The sequence below is a fragment of the Phragmites australis genome, chromosome 21 (assembly GCF_958298935.1).
Source record: "Phragmites australis chromosome 21, lpPhrAust1.1, whole genome shotgun sequence".
In the NCBI taxonomy this organism is placed as follows: domain Eukaryota; kingdom Viridiplantae; phylum Streptophyta; class Magnoliopsida; order Poales; family Poaceae; genus Phragmites; species Phragmites australis.
The window spans coordinates 23,175,110-23,192,178 of record NC_084941.1 but is presented as its reverse complement, the minus strand read 5'-3'; the positions used below and the strand labels follow the sequence as shown (position 1 = coordinate 23,192,178).

General features: G+C 47.4%; 1 protein-coding gene across 1 annotated transcript; it reads right to left on the bottom strand.

Annotated features, from left to right (window-relative positions):
- Positions 1-3,873: 3,873 nt before the first annotated feature.
- LOC133903954 (peroxidase A2-like) lies at positions 3,874-6,313 on the bottom strand. Its single transcript, XM_062345453.1, has 4 exons — positions 6,011-6,313; positions 5,724-5,918; positions 4,581-4,743; positions 3,874-4,477 (listed from the first exon to the last, which is right to left on the bottom strand). Exons 1-4 carry the CDS (start codon positions 6,236-6,238, stop codon positions 4,050-4,052), a joined length of 1,014 nt encoding a protein of 337 aa, XP_062201437.1. The 5' UTR covers positions 6,239-6,313; the 3' UTR covers positions 3,874-4,049.
- Between the last annotated feature and the right edge of the window lie 10,756 nt (positions 6,314-17,069).

The following is a 17,069-nucleotide window of genomic DNA, read 5'->3' as shown; positions in this document are numbered from 1 at the left end:
ATCAGATCGTGCGATTGTCTTTTGATTATACTCAATCAATAATTTTTATCTAGCATAGCAAAAGTAGTAGTAAACGGATTTACTACGTTTCAATCGAATTAAAAATTAACAACTCCCTATATTAAAACACTTTTCTAGCCATAGCAAGAGTAGTAGAATATAAGCACTTTTGAGACACTTATCTCAGACTATTCGATCAGTTGTACATATGCAGTTTCTTACTCTTTCCCTAAAAATAAGTCATTTTTAAGTCTTCGTATTTTGCAATGCAAAAGTTTTGGTCCCCGTTAATTTTTCATTTGCAAGAAACATGGATTATAGTTCTCGACCTCCAATATCTAGTGATGCACCAGAAGGATCCAATCTACAGCACTATGTTGTCCTATGAATAACTGACACGTAGATAGGGGACCTAAATATCTTGCATTGGACAGATGTGTCCCATCACTGTCTTCCACGTTCGCATATATACATGTATATCAGCTAGCGACATGTGCTAAAGGGGTCAATGCAAATTCCAAAACTGTATCCACAAAGTAAGACACTTGAAATTGAGTTGCTTAACATATATTATATTTATATATAACTAGAAATGATAAAGCTGAAGACAAAAATACCATGCGACATGTGGATATGGTTCATGTTGTACATTGTGTACCTAACGTTAGTTACATTTGTTGTTTGTGAAACTAGCTAGTGTACTCCTTTGTATTTGTAGAAGTGCTTATTCATTACCTAATAGAAAGTCTTGTTAACCTTATGTAGTAGACAATTAGCTTGGAACCAATATGATCACACAGATATATAACAGTTAGCAGTTTACATACCATAAGAAAAATTCACTATCACAGAAACTCCAATCGGCGACCACCTATTAGTGTCAGACTTCCTAACATCGGCAGCGATAAGGTATCACTGTCAGTTCATAACCATCAACGACAGGAAATGATGATTCTGTTGGAACCGACATTGATAACACCTATCATTGCCGGTTGATACCACGAGCCGGCAGTTCACCGATAGTGCAAAATAAGACACTAAGTTTAGAAGTTGCAAATTTAGATTAAGAAGGTAACTAAAAATAACTTAGACTAAGAAGGTAACTACAAAATAACTTCGTAATTGTACTAAGAAATATGTTTAGACTAAGAAATATTTTATTACACTCAGAAATAAGGTCATGATCCATTATAAAATATACAAGGTCTCCTGATTTCAAAAGAAGTCCGGATTACATAAAACCAACATCTAGATTGCAAAAGATCACTAAGTCTGTGCTATAGCTAGCCTACTCCTATGCAAGCTACATCTTTTTGCCAACGACGATTGCAGCTCGTCCTCTTCCTAGTCATCCTCGTCTTCCTCGGCACTAGCCTCCTCCTAGTTCTCATCCTCCTCGGGGCTAGCCTCCTTCTCCTCGGAGCCAACCACATCCTCATCATCCTCGTTATCCTTCTCTTCCTAGGCCGTGGCCATTTTTTCTCCTCGGAGTTGGTTGCGTCCTCCTCCTTCATGTCATCCTCTTCCTTCTCCGAGCTAGTCACCGGGCAGCGTTGGGATAGAGTGCCCTCCATGAAGCACTCCCAATCCTCATCGCCCGAGGAGGAGGAGAGATCATGGGAAGAGAAGGTGTGATCATCATAGGAGGAGGTTACCATTGTGCCATCGTCCAAAGATGACAGTGGTGGCGATCGGTTGGTTACTTGATCCAACAGTGATAGTGTAGCTGCCCTAAATAACTATTCTTCTCCGTCCATCTTCAATACTTATCTTCCCCACCCTTCTTCCACAACATTGACTCCGATGCTCCCTCCCCCACCTCCTCCATCGTGAAGATCGGCTTTGCCCCGTGCTGATATGGGCCTCCACGACACCCATTCTACTACTCCCTCCCTAGCCTCCTCCACATTAATACCTCGACTTTCATTTGCCCATGCTACCATCTGCCTCCATGATACTGACACCCCTATGCCTTCATAGCCTCCTACCCTGATCTGTCGTCAGCGTCCATGACACCGATGCCGTTGCACCCCCGCCCCTTGGCATCTCGCCCAACAACGTCATTAGCCTCCTTGACCCCGATGCCGTTGTGCCTCCCCGGCCTCAATTCTCACGCCATCCATGGCCTCCATGACACCGATGCCATCACACCCTCCATGGCGTCCTATATCCCGCCACTGCTACCCGGCCCGAACCTCCTCAACCCCGATGCCAACATCCTCCTCCACAATGAGGTAATTTTAGTTGAATTTTAGAGGACTTTATGTGCAATGTAAATGATTTAGGTGAATTATATATTGATTTTAGCTATGTTAAGATGAAATAGGCCAATGTATGAGGCCACATATTTGAAAATTAATGGCGATATTGGATACCTGGATGCATTTTGCCAATGATGATACCATATCGAATTAAGTTTGAATATACTGTTATGTGGTATTAGGACTGGCGGGCACAGGATGAGGAAGACGTATGGGAATAAGGCTTGTATGGGAATAAGGCTTGTAAAAGAAGCGAATGGTCGCATGAGAACTTAAGGGCCGCCCTATTAATATAGATAGCTTGAAATATGAGCCGCATGTACTAAGGAAATATTACAAATGACTCTTATGTTGAACTGTGTTTTTTAATAGTACAGACGCTTCGTGTTTGGAGTCATCTGTACTATTAATTTTAGTACTGACGGCTCTATATATGAGCCATCTGTATTAATAGTATAGCCAGTTTCTATTTGGAGTTGTCTTTACCAAAATGTCCCACCACAGGCTACTCCTTGTTATTTTCTCAGACAGATCTAGTTTAGAGCCATATGTGATATTTTTTTCTAGACGGCTCTAGAGAATCATCTATACAAGGGCATCCACTAAATTATTTCTGTAACAGTGATGATGTGACCAAAGCAACTGATGCAATCATTCAATCAATCATCAAAATACACCTACCTGATTCTGTTCACAATTAGACGCTCAACTATATCATTATTTATTTGATCTTCGATCTTTTGTTCCTTCATGTTCATCCTCTTCAAGCATGTCCCGATCGATTAATAGACCTGAGAAAAAAAAAACCATAAACGCAGCATTCATGTCTGAAATGCAATGTCTAGAAGATCAACACTGCTCAGTTGACAGCCAAGCAGTTGTTGCAAATTATCTGCCGGGCTGACACCGTGAGCAGACGGCGGATGCTTCCCATCCTGACCATGGACCTATACCGAAGTCGCACAAGATGCAGGTGCCGCGCGCGGTGGTGCCCCTGTGTCGAGCGCGGTGGTTTGGTTGCCGCATCGGTAGCTTACCAGACCAGGGTACCAGGAGTGTTCAGTTCCAGGTGCTTGAAAAGTTGGTTCCTTTGTAGTCACTTTTTTTTTTAATCAAGATTCTCAATACCCAGCCTTCTTTAGAGCCTTCCACGGGGAAATATGCCAGGCGGGGGCTCAAACCCCTCCCCCCCTCACCGGCTTCCTCCCACCTTTGAGTTTTGCCACTGAGCCAGAGTCTCGTCCACTCTTTGTAGTCACTTTGAACCATTGGATCAACAATATCCAATAATGCACTTGCAATTTTAAGTTATGTAGTTGTTTTTTCCGATGTGGATCCAGCACGATTATCCCTGCTGATTATTAAAGTCTAATCTTTTTTCACAAAATAATTTGCGACACGATGAAACACTTATGTTTTGTTGCACTAAATGACTGAACACAAGCAGACACGCCCCTCGGCCGCTTCCATGATCGATGTGATGTGGCTGGAGTCGCTACAAGGATTTTTGTCTAAGGCAATGTAAATTGTCGCAACATATAGTAATATTGCCACGGTTTATTTTTGTGGCAATTAATAAGATTATGCAGCAAGAGGACAATTATTTATAGGCTAACAGGGGAAATTAATTTCCTCTTAATTCATTGAACAGTTGAGATCAACGTACATAGAATATTATATCGGTTCAACAATTATTACACTGGACAAACAATAAGAAATGAGTTGAACATGAGAGAAAGCCAAAGTGTACTTCTTTGTTTTAAGCACGCCCACGTAATTTCTCCTTAATTACCTTCCATTAACCTTTCTGCAGTTTTTTCGGATTTCTCCTTTGGAGGGGTCTGTCAACGGCTGAATGTTCCCCATGTTGATCATGGATTGTGCGAAATTCGCGAAGAAGGCATCCTGGCTGCTCGCAAACCAGTCGACGATGGGTGCGGTGGTGCCCTGCGCTTGCGGCGACGACTTGAGCTCCTGGTCGGAGTTGAGGAACCCTCGGTTCACCTCGAGATTCGTGTAGTAGTTCTTGTCGAAGATGTTAGGCGTCGTTGGATCAAGATCGTTCAGAACCGACCCGTTGCCGTTTCTCGGGCACCTCTGCGACAGGAAAGCCCGGTATCCTGGGTTCAAGGTCGGGTCCGGCCGGTTCGTCCCGCTGAAGTTGTAGAGCCGGCCCGTGACGAACTGGCATTGTGCTCGGCCGAACGTGTGGGCTCCTGCGCACACATACAGTATCGGACCAGTCAAAACCTTCAGCCATTTGGGATCGTGCATGCAATGGTCATTTAAGTTAAGTTTGATGGATCCGATAATCTGCACCTGAGAGGGCGACGAGGTCGACCTTGTTAAGGCCGACGGCGTTGAACTTGCCCTCCAGCACGGTGAGGTTGTCGAAGGGCGACGGCAGGTTGCTGGCGCCGTTGAAGTTTGCCGTCTTGCTGTCCAGCCTCCCAAGCAACACACCCCATCTGGGGCCTCCGGACTGCACGTCAGTGAAACGAAAAATTTACGACTAATACACCACCGAATTACAAATAATAGTACTCCGTCCGGTCATGGAAACTAGCTCGTTGTTTCGGACGTACAAACGGTCAAACTTTTCAAACTGTGGCTAACAATATAACTCTAAATATTTGGTTGGAAGCTTACGTGCCAATTGTATGTGTAGATTTGGTTTGAAAAATGTTTATATAATATTATAATTATAATAGGTTTTATTATATCATAAAAGTAGTGATTAATGTATGCTTTCAAGACTGTATGACTGTCCAAAACGGTATATTTTGATGACCGGAGAGAGTATACCAGACACTAGCTAGCAAAATCAATCGATCGATCTATGTTGCAGCAATGCATGTGACCCTGTGTTTCAAGCACGACAAGATCGGTTCCTTTTGTTTGCGTGCATATGTTTGTGGCTGATATGCATCTTCCTATTGTAGATTCTTTCGTATAAAGGCTATAGCTGGATTTCCCGCAAAAAAAGGTTATAGCTGGATATGTCCATCGATTTTGCACAATTTTTGTATCAAGAAACTAAAGTATTTAGGAACGTACTTTTAATTATTAAGTTATATCATAATATACTTATTATCAAAATAACTAATTATTTTTTATTACAAGAATGATGCACGCACACACCACGCTCACACAAGTGTGTTGTCATATCACATGCCTTAAAAAACTTATCGCTCTTTATAAATCATAGGCACCAGAATTTGATCTAGTGTACTCGTACCGTTGCTTATACCAGAGACAAAGAGGTGGCTCCTTACGGAAGCAACTAATGACCGACTCTTCTATTACTGAAGGGTGTATAAGGTGGTAATGAAATTACAGCATTCTGTCAACCGTTAAACCAATGCACGCCCCTTGAAAACTACGGGGCACCTACCAGTACGTAGGAGTCATCGTCCCGTCCAGCATGCAGGTCATCAATAATTATAGTAGGACCGTACGTACCAGCTCGACAGAGATCTCTGCGGCGAGGGCGAGGATGTCGGCGCAGGAGACGACCCCCGGGCAGGCCTCCTCCAGCGCCGCCTTGACGGCGTCCACCACTGGGAACCCACGCGCCGAATTGTTGTTGGGCGGCGCGCCCTTCTCCGACTGGATCACCCCCGGCACGCCGTCCAGCAGCAGCGACCCATCGCAGCCCTACAGGCATACGTCACCAATCAAAATATTGTTTCTTGCATGTATGGCCATGGCGTCCGATCGATACTGGTAGGAGCTAGGCAGGCAGGTACCTGGACGAAGCAGTCGTGGAAATGGAGGCGGGTGAGGCTGGCGTAGATGCGGACGTCGGACTTGTGGGCGTCGATGAGGACCCGCTTCACGATCTCGTAGGCTTCAGGGCACGTGCAGTCGTAGTAGTCCTCGCACAGCTGCGCCGTGGCGCCGTGGAGGCACAGGGCGGCCACCAGCAGCACGCCGGCGACGATGGCGATGGCCGAGCGAGGACTAGAGGAAGCCATATCTCTAGTGTATGTCGACCAGAATATCAAGTGAGGCACACGAGCACGGTGAGGCAGGCACGCGCCCCTGATTTATAGGCTAATGACCATGCATGCGCCTCAGTTAATCTCGATCAAGGAGCCTTTGCTTACTGGGATGAATAAAAGCATGGATAGATGGATCAAGTATGGTCCAAAATGCACGCTTGACCAATCATGCATGGATTCTGGTCAAGACTTGTCAGACTTGGCTCCTCTAGCTTGGCCCTGTGAGTGAGTAGTACGAGTGCATGTCGTTTGCTAGCGAAAGCTGCACATGCATGAAAACATATATAATCCAATCCACATCTGTGTGGTTCATGTTGGGCGTATACAGTTAATTGTTCCATAAGAAAATGGCTTTGGAGAGGAAATTAGTTTGTGGCAGGAGTTGATTAACGAATAGTATTTAGTTGGTAAATCTTATCTAAGCCTGTCAGCTCATCGAAATACACATTTCTGGAAAGGGCTTATGGAGATTAAAGATGGTTTTTTAACCTATGTGTAAGAAAAAAAAAGGTGATGGCAACAATACTTTTGTTGATCAATCAGTAAGATAGGTGTTTTTTTTTGTCAGCTTCATTCTTTAGAAACAAAACATAATGGTGACACTCCAAATGGCTGTTTCAATTTATTTTTCTCGGTATACAGTGTATACATAGATGGGTTTCAAGGATACTCCAAAATGGCTGTTCAGATCTGGTGGCTGCTGTCTTCTCTGTGAGCATAGCAACTACATTGATGTCGATCTTGTACCAGATGCACGCATAATGCGTGTGTGTGCAAGCAAATGTATCACGCGCCATGTACGTATGGTTCGTGTTGGGTAGTGTACCTATCGCTAGTTCCTTTTGCTGTTGTGAAACAAGTGTATCTTTTTTTAGAGAAAGAATTGCATGCTACCTGATAGCTAGTATTGTAAACTTATCATGTAGATAACGACTAGCTTAGGTTTGACATAAGAAACATTGCAATTTTCGACATACAATATTATGGACTTGCAATAAGCTAGCATGCATCTCCAGAAACACATGGATTAGCCATATATGCATGCTAGGTTAATATTATGTTGGTCACAATTTTTTTTTTTACCAGAAACATGCATTGTACTTCAGGTCCAAATGCCAGTTGATATTACATGCTAAAGAACAATGCAAATTCCAAACTGTACTGATGACAAAGTAAGACACTTGAAATTGAGTTGCTTAATATTATGTAGCTAGAATAAAGAAAAGAAATTAAGTTGCAAACAAGCCAGCTGGCATCGTTGGAACATGTATGTGATCCTTCGTCGTTGGCATATATATAGATAAATATATCTGTCATCTCTTTCCTGTCATCGTTGGCAAGTTGCAAACAAGCTAGCTAGGTGTCTAACAGCGGAGCTACCACCGATGGACCGGTCGTTTTTGTGTAGCTAGTGCAACTAATGCATGCGTGCGTTATTTGAGGCTGCTATATATTTTGCATATGAAATGGATGGGACTATAGATAAGGATGAGCAGGACAAAATCAATGAATGGAATATACACAACATGAAACGAATGTTCCATTTAGGAACATTTTAAGCCACGTATACTCCTTCCGTCTCAAAATATAGGATGTATTAGGATTTTAAAAAAATCTTTAAACGTATACTTTAACTATTAATTTATTTTGTAATATATTATATATCAGTTTTTATAAAAATAAATATCATATTAAAAGGTCTATGAAATACGGATAACTTTTGTACATTAAAATATGCATATAACTTAACTAATTATTGATCAAAATTTATGAAGTTTGGCTTTTCCAAATCTTAATACGTCATATATTTGAGATGGATGGGGGTATCTCACTAACTTGTATTTTCCATTGTGGTTGTAACCTAGCTTGGCTAGCACACTTTAGGACGTGTGTTAGTTCGGGACATGAAAGATTTTCCCGAATCCGAGGATTCATGTTGGGCAATGGTCAAGAAGCCACCCAACCATGTATTGGATCCCCTTCCCCCTCTTCTAACGGATTTGATATCCAACGACAATCTTTATTACCTTCAAAAATCATTGCATGTCTATATGATGATAGGAAAAAAAGCATGGTCATTAGTTCCGCGAATCTCACTGCATATATTCACCGTACGCAGAAACTTCTTACAAAAATATTACTCATTAGGGACAGTATGGATACATCGTATATTGTTGTGATGCTGACCAGAATTATCATACATGAATCATTAATTGTGGAGTTGACCAATATTGTTGCCATGTTGTGTGATTTTGGATAGTACATATGTATGCTTCTGCTCATCTTCCTGTTCAGTGATGTGTCCATAAAGTTGGTGGTCCAATGCATATATATTTCATTTCAACGAGTGTTGTACGTATGTATCTGTAGCCGCCACAACCTTGCACCAATATTGTATTTTTGACGAGATACAATGTATTGAAACATCGAGATGGGCTTGCATGCATGGTTCGGCCGTCTCTTTCATGGGGCACTGCAGGGACATGTTACGTGTATGCATATGTGCATGCTGGTGCACGACATATATATAACAAGTGAATCATAGAAAAACCTCCCCTAGCTTTATCCTAAAGGAAATCGACAAGTGCAAAAGTAGGACCACGATGTATATCCGACGATATTAATTAAGTGCCCCGCTACGTGTAGTTTCAGAGCGACACCGGACCGGAGGAATATGCGCCACATAGCTTCTATCCATATATAGTTAGTACAGTGAAGATTAAATCTGGAGTTTCTAACTCGATACTCTCGCGAGAATTGAACTTGTTGGAGCAATAGTTTGTTTTGCTCTAATAAGTACGGCAAGAGTTTTTTATAAGGAGGAGAGTCAAGTTTGAAGATGAAATTTGAGAAAAAGAAACGTCACGAATGTTTTGATAGTAAAAATATGAACTGGGCTAGGGAGAATGTCACAGAAAAACTTTGTGATTAGGCTCCTCTATGCTGTGTTGAGTGGGCTTTTTCTTTTTTCTCCCTCCTTCCAGGTGACCAGACCCCTTATTTATAAGGTAGTACGTAGCTTAGTGTATAAGTTATCACGCTGTACAAATATCTAGGACCTGGCCGAATTACTGAGCCTTATCCTGGATAACTACCTTTGATCCTATATAGAAGATAAATATCTACCGTGGTAACTATTTGGGTGCATACCCCTTGAGGGTGAGCCGGTTGCCAATTACGACCCGGCGCCACTCTGCCGAGGGTGTCAGGACGACTTGCATCGTGTTGGGGTGTCAGAATAAGCACCACTTGCACTGGCATTAATCACCCGTCACCTCGCGTCAGGTCGACTGCAAGGGGTGTCTTTTCTTCCCTGATATTATCTTCGTAGGCCGGCTGCGTCTTTAGGCTTCAGAAGGCCGCATGTACACCGGAGGGGCAGCCCGAAGGGGTCAGCAGCCTCCGGGGATAAGGCCTCTTACTGAGTTCGGAGGCCGAAGGCTCCAGGGGAACTTGCTATAGCTTCGAGTCTTTGGAGGGCCACATATGTGCCAGAGAGGCGGCCCAAAGGGGTCCGCAGCCTCCGTGGGTAAGGCCTCTGGGGTAAGGGAGACGCTGGTCTATTTTCCCCCAACAGTACCCCATCATTCTCTGGCCTCGACGTTTGGAGGGGTGAGAGGATATAGAGGAAACCAACTCCAGCCTGGGCTTGTAACAAGAATGCCCGAAGGCCATTCCCTGTCCCTCTGGAGTTTTTTGTCGGAAACTGTGGGCGTCGATGGTGAAGCTCAAGGCTGATGATGCATTGGTGGTGGCGACACATCCTGGGGTTATGCTGACGTCGGAGGTGCAGCCGGCATCGAAGTCGACGACGGGGTCGATGACGCTGCCGAGGCAGCAAAGTCGACGACGGCGATTTAGGAGGCAGCCCATTACCCCCTCAACAGTAGATGTGGAAGTGAAGTCATCAGCGAAGCTGAGAGGCGTAACGGAGGTGGAGTCGATAACAAGGCTGCAGGAGGCAGTCTGTTACCCCCTTAGCAGTAGATACCGAAAGCGGAGTCATCGGCGAAGCTGAGGGGTGTAAAGAAGGCAACCCGTTCAAAGCCGATGATGAGGTTGCGAGAGGCAGCCCGTTACCCCCTTAGCGGTAGATGCCGAAAGCAGAGTCATCGGCGAAGCTGAGGGGCGTGAAGGAGGCAATCCGTTCGGAGCCGATGATGAGGTTGCGGGAGGCAGCCCGTTACCCCCTTAGCGGTAGATACCGGAAGTGGAGTTGTCAGCGAAGCTGAGGGCGTGATGGAGGTGGATCCGTCCGGATCCCCCGGCGATGGAAGCCGGAGGCGAACTTGATGGCAAGGTCAAGGGAAGTAGGATGCCACCCCCTCAGCATTAAGTGTGACGGGGCTCGTCGGAGACTGGACTGTCCAGAGCCTAGCGTCGTGAACCAGAGATGGAGTCGACGGCGGGGCCACAGACGGTAGATGCCAGAACAGACGGTAGATGCCAGAAGTGGAGTCATCGACGAAGCAAAGGGGCGTAACTGAGGTAGCGCCATCCGGAGCCCCAGCGGTGGAAGCTGGAGATGGAGTCAACGATGGTGCTGCGGGAGGCAGCCCATTACCCCCTCAGCGGTAGATGACGGAAGTGGAGTCATCGGCAAAGCTGAAGGGCGTAAAGGAGGCAACCCATTCGGAGCAGTTGATGAGGCAACGGGAGGCAGCCCGTTACCCCCTCAGCGGTAGATGTCGACAGTGGAGTTATCGGCGAAGCTTAGGGGCGTAATGGTGGCGGAGTCATCCGGAGCCTGCGTACTTTTGAACATAATGTGCTTTGACAGGGAATAGCAAAATTCTGCAACCTGTGCAGGATCGAGAGAGCCTTCTGGCTCCCTAACTCCCTGGCCCCCCTCACACCTTTTGGTCGCAAACGGGCTGAGGGCACGTTCTATTAGTGCTATTGTCATGACCTTAGTGAAGGCAGGGAAGCTTCTAAGACAGTTGTACCACCTGTAAGCATATGTATATGTACGTAGGTATGTAGGTACGTATGATGTATGTACGTATGATGTATGAATGTATGTATGTATGATGTGTGCATATGTATGAATAAGTGGTCCACAAATTTTTTGTGCGTGGAGTGTCCCACGCATTTTTATGCATAGAGTGGCCCACACATTTTTATGCGTAGAGTGTTATACCTCTTTGGCACGGAGGCTATTGCCTTTAAGATGCCTGAGGATTTCTTTACCCTTCCACCACGGAGGTTTGCTAGGCCTTAAAGATGACGAACGGAATATGCATGTCTAGCACGGAGGCTTACGCCATCACTATGCCAGAGCGGTATTTGCCTATCCGCCACATAGGTTAGCTAGACCTTAAATATGGCGGACGGAATATGCCTGTCTAGCACAGAGGCTTACGCCATCACTATGCCAGAGCGGTCTTTGCCTATCCGCCACGCAGGTTAGCTAGATCTTAAAGATGGTGGACGAAATATGCTTGTCTAGCACAGAGGTTTACGCCATCACTATGTCAGAGTGGTCTTTGCCTATCCGCCACGTAGGTTAGCTAGACCTTAAAGATGGCAAACGGAATATACCTGTCTAGCACGAAGGCTTACACCCTCACTATGCTAGAGCAGTCTTTGCCTATCTGTCACGTAGGTTAGCTAGACCATAAAGATGGCGGACGAAATTACTTCTCTGGTATGAAGGCACTGCCTTCAAGATGTCGGAGGTACTGTACGATAGGTTTTTAAGATCTCTCCACCACCGAGGCTGTGTCATCGGTGAGGAGGTTTTTAGAATGTCTCCGTTTTGTGGAGGTTTTCAAAACATCTCCATTTTGTGGAGGTTTTTCAAGACACTTCCGTCTGGCACCAAGCTCACCGAGGGCGGCCCCTAAAGCAGAGTTGGGCCGGAGTCCAACCTCCGATGCGGCCTCCTGCCAAGATGCGGGTGCGGTGGACCGGAGTGCAGGCGTACGCGTATGCGCACGTGAGGTTCGATGTGTGTGATCTTGTATGCACGCATGTAGCAGCAGCGCGCCACAGAACGTGCATGGGTGCATGCATGCATGCCTTTCCACTGGTAATCATACGTCCTTGGGTGGCCACTAGCAGGCAGCGGCAGGGCGCGCATGGAGATGCATTCCTCAATGTACAAACGATCTCCTTGCTGGCCTGTCGGCCCTAGCCTCCGACATGAGGTGGGAGAGGAGCCCGACTGCTAGCGTGGAGAGCGGCTGGGGTATACCTCTGAAGCAGATGGCGACCGGAGGCCAGCCCTTGATGCTAATGTGGGCGCGGAGGTGGGCTCCGACGCGTATCCTAGCCTTTGGAGGAGCTCGTCCTTCGAGGAAGGTGGCAACGCGTTCACGCGCCCATTGCCGCAGGTCCTGGCCTTCACCTGCATGCCTTTGGAGGCCTCCGGAGGTTTTTCCTGGGCCATAACTAGCCGCTACTATGTCCCGCCCCTTGCGTACATAGTGGCCTTGGCTAGTCCCAGGAGAAAGCACGGAAGGATTTTTGGCGAGGTGCGTGGCGGAGTCCCTGTCATACGAAGTTCAGCGAGGTACATGGTGAGCGCGGACGTCTTACTGACGGGCAGGAAGACATCAAGGATGACGTGCGTGTGGTGCTATTGACTCCCGTACGGGCCGCCGTAGTAGTATTACGCTGCTCCAAGTGCCTTGCATGCGCCTGGAGGTGAGTCGGCTATGGGGGGCTCCGGCAGCTGAGTCGGAGGAGCCTCCAGAGGCAGGCCTCTAGTTCACAGCCTAGAGGTGAGTAGGTGGAGTACGTGGCGGCGAAGGGTGGCCTTGCGGCGCGGAGGTGCTTTGGAGGCAGGCTCGAAGCTGAGCTGGTGTGCGGCCCTTGGTGGTGTGTAGGTGAAGCCGAGGTGGCCTCCAGCGTGGGTGTAGCTAGAGCGTGCGGTGGGCTGAAGGGGCCTTTGGTTTTGCCCTGTCTTCTGAGGTGTCGCCATGGGTGATGCGTGCGAAGCTTGTCTGGTTGGAGGTTATCGTAGCTGACGAGTGAAGCGAGATGACGAAGGAAGGCAGTGACGGTGTCTGGAGTTTCTGAGACATTGCATCGGCGCAGGTACTCGGCTGGAGTGCCCTGCGACCGTGTCTGGGGAAGGTCATGCGGTCAGGAAGAGGTGGCCTGAGGATGGTTCTCTGGTGTAGTGAGGATCCGAAGAGGGCCTTCGGTGAGGGTGGCAAGTAGCCCAGAGCAAGCGGTGGAGCATGGTGGTGCCTCCAGAGTGGTTGGCGGAACATGGCGAGTCCTTTGGCTAGGTGTGCTGGAGCGTGATAGCGCCCCCAGGGCCAGCGGTGGAGAGACACAGTAAGTCCTCCAGTGAGGTAAGTTGAGGGGCTCTGGCCACACATAGTGAAGGTGGCACTGGTCCGGATCGGAGGTACCTCCGATGGTGCTCGGGAAGAGTCCCCCGGCACGGAGAAGGGTGGCGCGGCCTCTCCGGCATGGAGCATGGTGTGGACTTCGGACCGCCGAGGTGGTGCTTCATGGGGTCTCCGGACTACGGAGAGGGCCATCGGCCGTGGCTCCAATAGTTGGACAGATGGCTCTGGCCACGGTGTGGAGGGCTTCGGTAGCTGGATGGGGTCCGATAGTAAAGGTAGGCTCCGGCAATGGAGTTGGCCACACGGTAGTGCTTTTGGAGCGGAGGTCTTTGGTGCGGATGTCTTTGCTGTAGATTGGCTCTGGCATGGGTGTACTTCGGCGATGGATCGAAGGGACTCTAGCGATGGAGATGCTCCAGCTCCAGAGGAGATGGCCTCCGTTGACGTCTTGGATGGTCCCGGCCACGATGTAGGGGCTTTGGTGGAGGCTGGAGAGCGAAGGTTTAAACAGTCATAGCTGGGAGCTTGGGGACCAGAGTAGGCAGGCCCGAAGGCTTTGGAGGCCTAGGCAGTCGTAGCCGGAGGACAGGTAAACCTGAGCAGGTAGGCTCAAAGGCTTCGGAGGTCCAGGCAGTCGCAGCCGGAGGCTCGGGAGACCAGTGCAGGCAAGCACGAAGGGTTCGGAGGCTGGAACATGCCACGTTGGACTGGGTTTGGCCCGAATACTCCATCGAGAGTAGTTGCGTACAAGGTTAGCAGAATAGTAGAAGAAACAGTAGAGATATACTGGTAGTGACTTTTATTCCTACCTAAATACGGCCAAGCTGCTTCTAGCAGCCGTGGATGAGACGCACACATCACAAGATGCTGCTCCAACTCGAACACAAGTCCATGCTGGTCACATGCGTGTGTTAGAGTAGTTATGGCAAGGAAACCATGGCCACGACAACCTTATCAGCCCAAAACGTGACACGTGGTTTCCCTGGTAAAACTTATGCATGTGTTACGGTAAAAAGCCTTACGTGTACTGCCTTCTAAAAAAGGAGTGGCCAGCAGGCCACTTATCTTGAGATATTTTACTCTTTCTAGGAGTGGCAATCATGTAGCTAGTATAGAGAGGAGTGCGTACTCAAGTTGAGTTACTCCTGGTGTTAGGCGTGTGTGAAAATATTCGTGCGCAAGTGGGACGTGAACACGCTGGGCTGCCATATTTTAATGCATCTGCCACCAACAACAAGATAAGCTTGCCAGAGCAAGGATATGCGGATGCCATATAAATCAAGAGCTACCATTTGGCACCATCCACGTGCACCCTCTGCTTTAGACTATAAAGGCCATCGTACGAGGATAGCAGTAAATAGATTACTATTTTTTACACCACGAACATAAATATCACAGATTCCTGGTGCGAACGTGAGGGCTTTTAGTCAAGCCCTGTGGTGCATGCCTGTTGTGGACGGTGGGTGTGCCAGGTGGGGCTCTACCTCTTGACTAATCCGGCTGACATAAATAAAGGTATATCCAACTACTGCACAATATATGGGTGCATGCACTTACCTTGTGCGTGGAGGTTCACATGGATTTTACCTTTGCCCTTGCTCTCACATGGTTTAGCCTTCGGATGGCCTTGGGAGCGCCTCACAGCATGCCATGGCTAGCGTTTGCGCGCTCGCCCGGGCCGATGCAATTGCGGTTTCTTCACCCGCAAGATGCTAATGACTGCCGAAGGGTGAAGGGAGGCTCTGGCAGCCTCCGGACATGCTCTGCCTGGAGCTTGGAGGAGGCGTAGTCTTGGCCTACAGACCCGAGGACATGTTTTTGCTTTTTTGATGTCTTCTCAGTCTCCTTGCTCTCATGGCATCTTGTATCTGCGTCCCCACGGACGGTGCCATTGTTGGAGCAAGAGTTCATCTTGCCCCAGCTAGTATGGCGAGAGTTTCTTCTAAGGAGGAGACTCAAGCTTGGAGACGAAGTTTGAGAGGAAGAAACACCATGAACATATTGATAGTCAAAATATAGACCAGGCTAGGGGGAATATCACAAGAAAACTTTGTGATTAGGCTCCTCTGTGCTGTGTTGAGCGGGCTCCTTTTTTCTCTCTCCTTCTAGGTGACCACGACCCCCTATTTATAAGGTAGTATGTAGCTTAGTTACAAGTTATCATGATGTATAAATATCTAGGACCTGGCCAAATTACCATGCCTTATCTTGGATAACTACCTTTTACCCTACATAGAAGATAAATATCTACAGTGGTAACTATTTTGGTGCCTACCCCCTGAGGGGTGGGCCAGTTACCAATTACGGCCCGATGCTACTCTGTCGGGGGTGTTAGGACGACTTGCATTGTGTTAGGGTGTCAAGATAAGCACCACTTGCACCGGCATTAATCGCCCATCACCTTGCGTCAGGTCAGCTGCAGGGGGTGTCTTTTCTTCCCTGATATTATCTCTGGAGGCCGGCTGTATCTTTAGGCTTTGGAAGGCCGCATGGGCACCGGAGGGGCGGCCCAAAGGGGTCCGCAGCCTCCGGGAATAAGGCCTTCTGCTGAGTTCGGAGGGCCACTTGCGTGCTGGAGAGGCGGCCCGAAGGGGTCCGTAGCCTCTGGGGATAAGGCCTCCTGCTGAGTCCAGAGGCCGAAGGCACTAGAGGGACCTTTGATAGCGATCATTAACCATTATCCTCAGGCTGATCTATTTTCCCCCAACAGAACTACTGTTTCCCATGAAATGTAGTGTTCCAAACACTGATTCGTGAGGTAATTAGGCACACATCAGTAAGTGACTTGCTAAGAAACTAGGTGAAGAAGTGCCTTGGTTTGCATGTGATGAGGCATTGACAGCAATTGATTTGTCTTAAACTTGGTTAGCATGTGTTTGTGGATGCTTGTTCTTGTTCATGACTAACTCGAGTTGGTGGCATTTAAAATTGGCGAATTCTCCTCTATACGTAGAAAAATTACACACACTAGAAGTTTGTACATTGGATGTTCTAGTGTTCACCGAAAGTTTCGGTGCAGACAATGTGTACTCGCTAGACTATTTCTTGTAGAGATCAATTTTTCGAGCGAAATTGGAGATCAATGCACTGGAAGGTCCGGTGAGTGTGGTGGCTACACCGGAGGGTGTCACCAGAGCATTTTTCAGTGCTGAAGCAGAAATGAAAGCAAACACTGGATGGTCCGGTAATGGACTTTGAGAGCGCCGAAGTATTTTCTGCAGAGAGGAGATTTTTTGCACCAAGTTTGATTATGTATATTGGATAGTCTGGTGCTATAATTGTGAACACCGGAGAATGTTTCAGACCTTTTGTTGCAGAGAGGTTGCATAATGGTAGTTCGGTGGATTGGCACACACCGGATTATCCAGTGATGGACATGAGATCACCGGAAGCTTTCACTGGACCTTTTCTTACAGAGAGCAAAATTTTCCTGGAACAGATAGTGTTACACTCACCGGATGGTCCGTTATTCAGGTGCAGAACACACCGAAACATCCGGT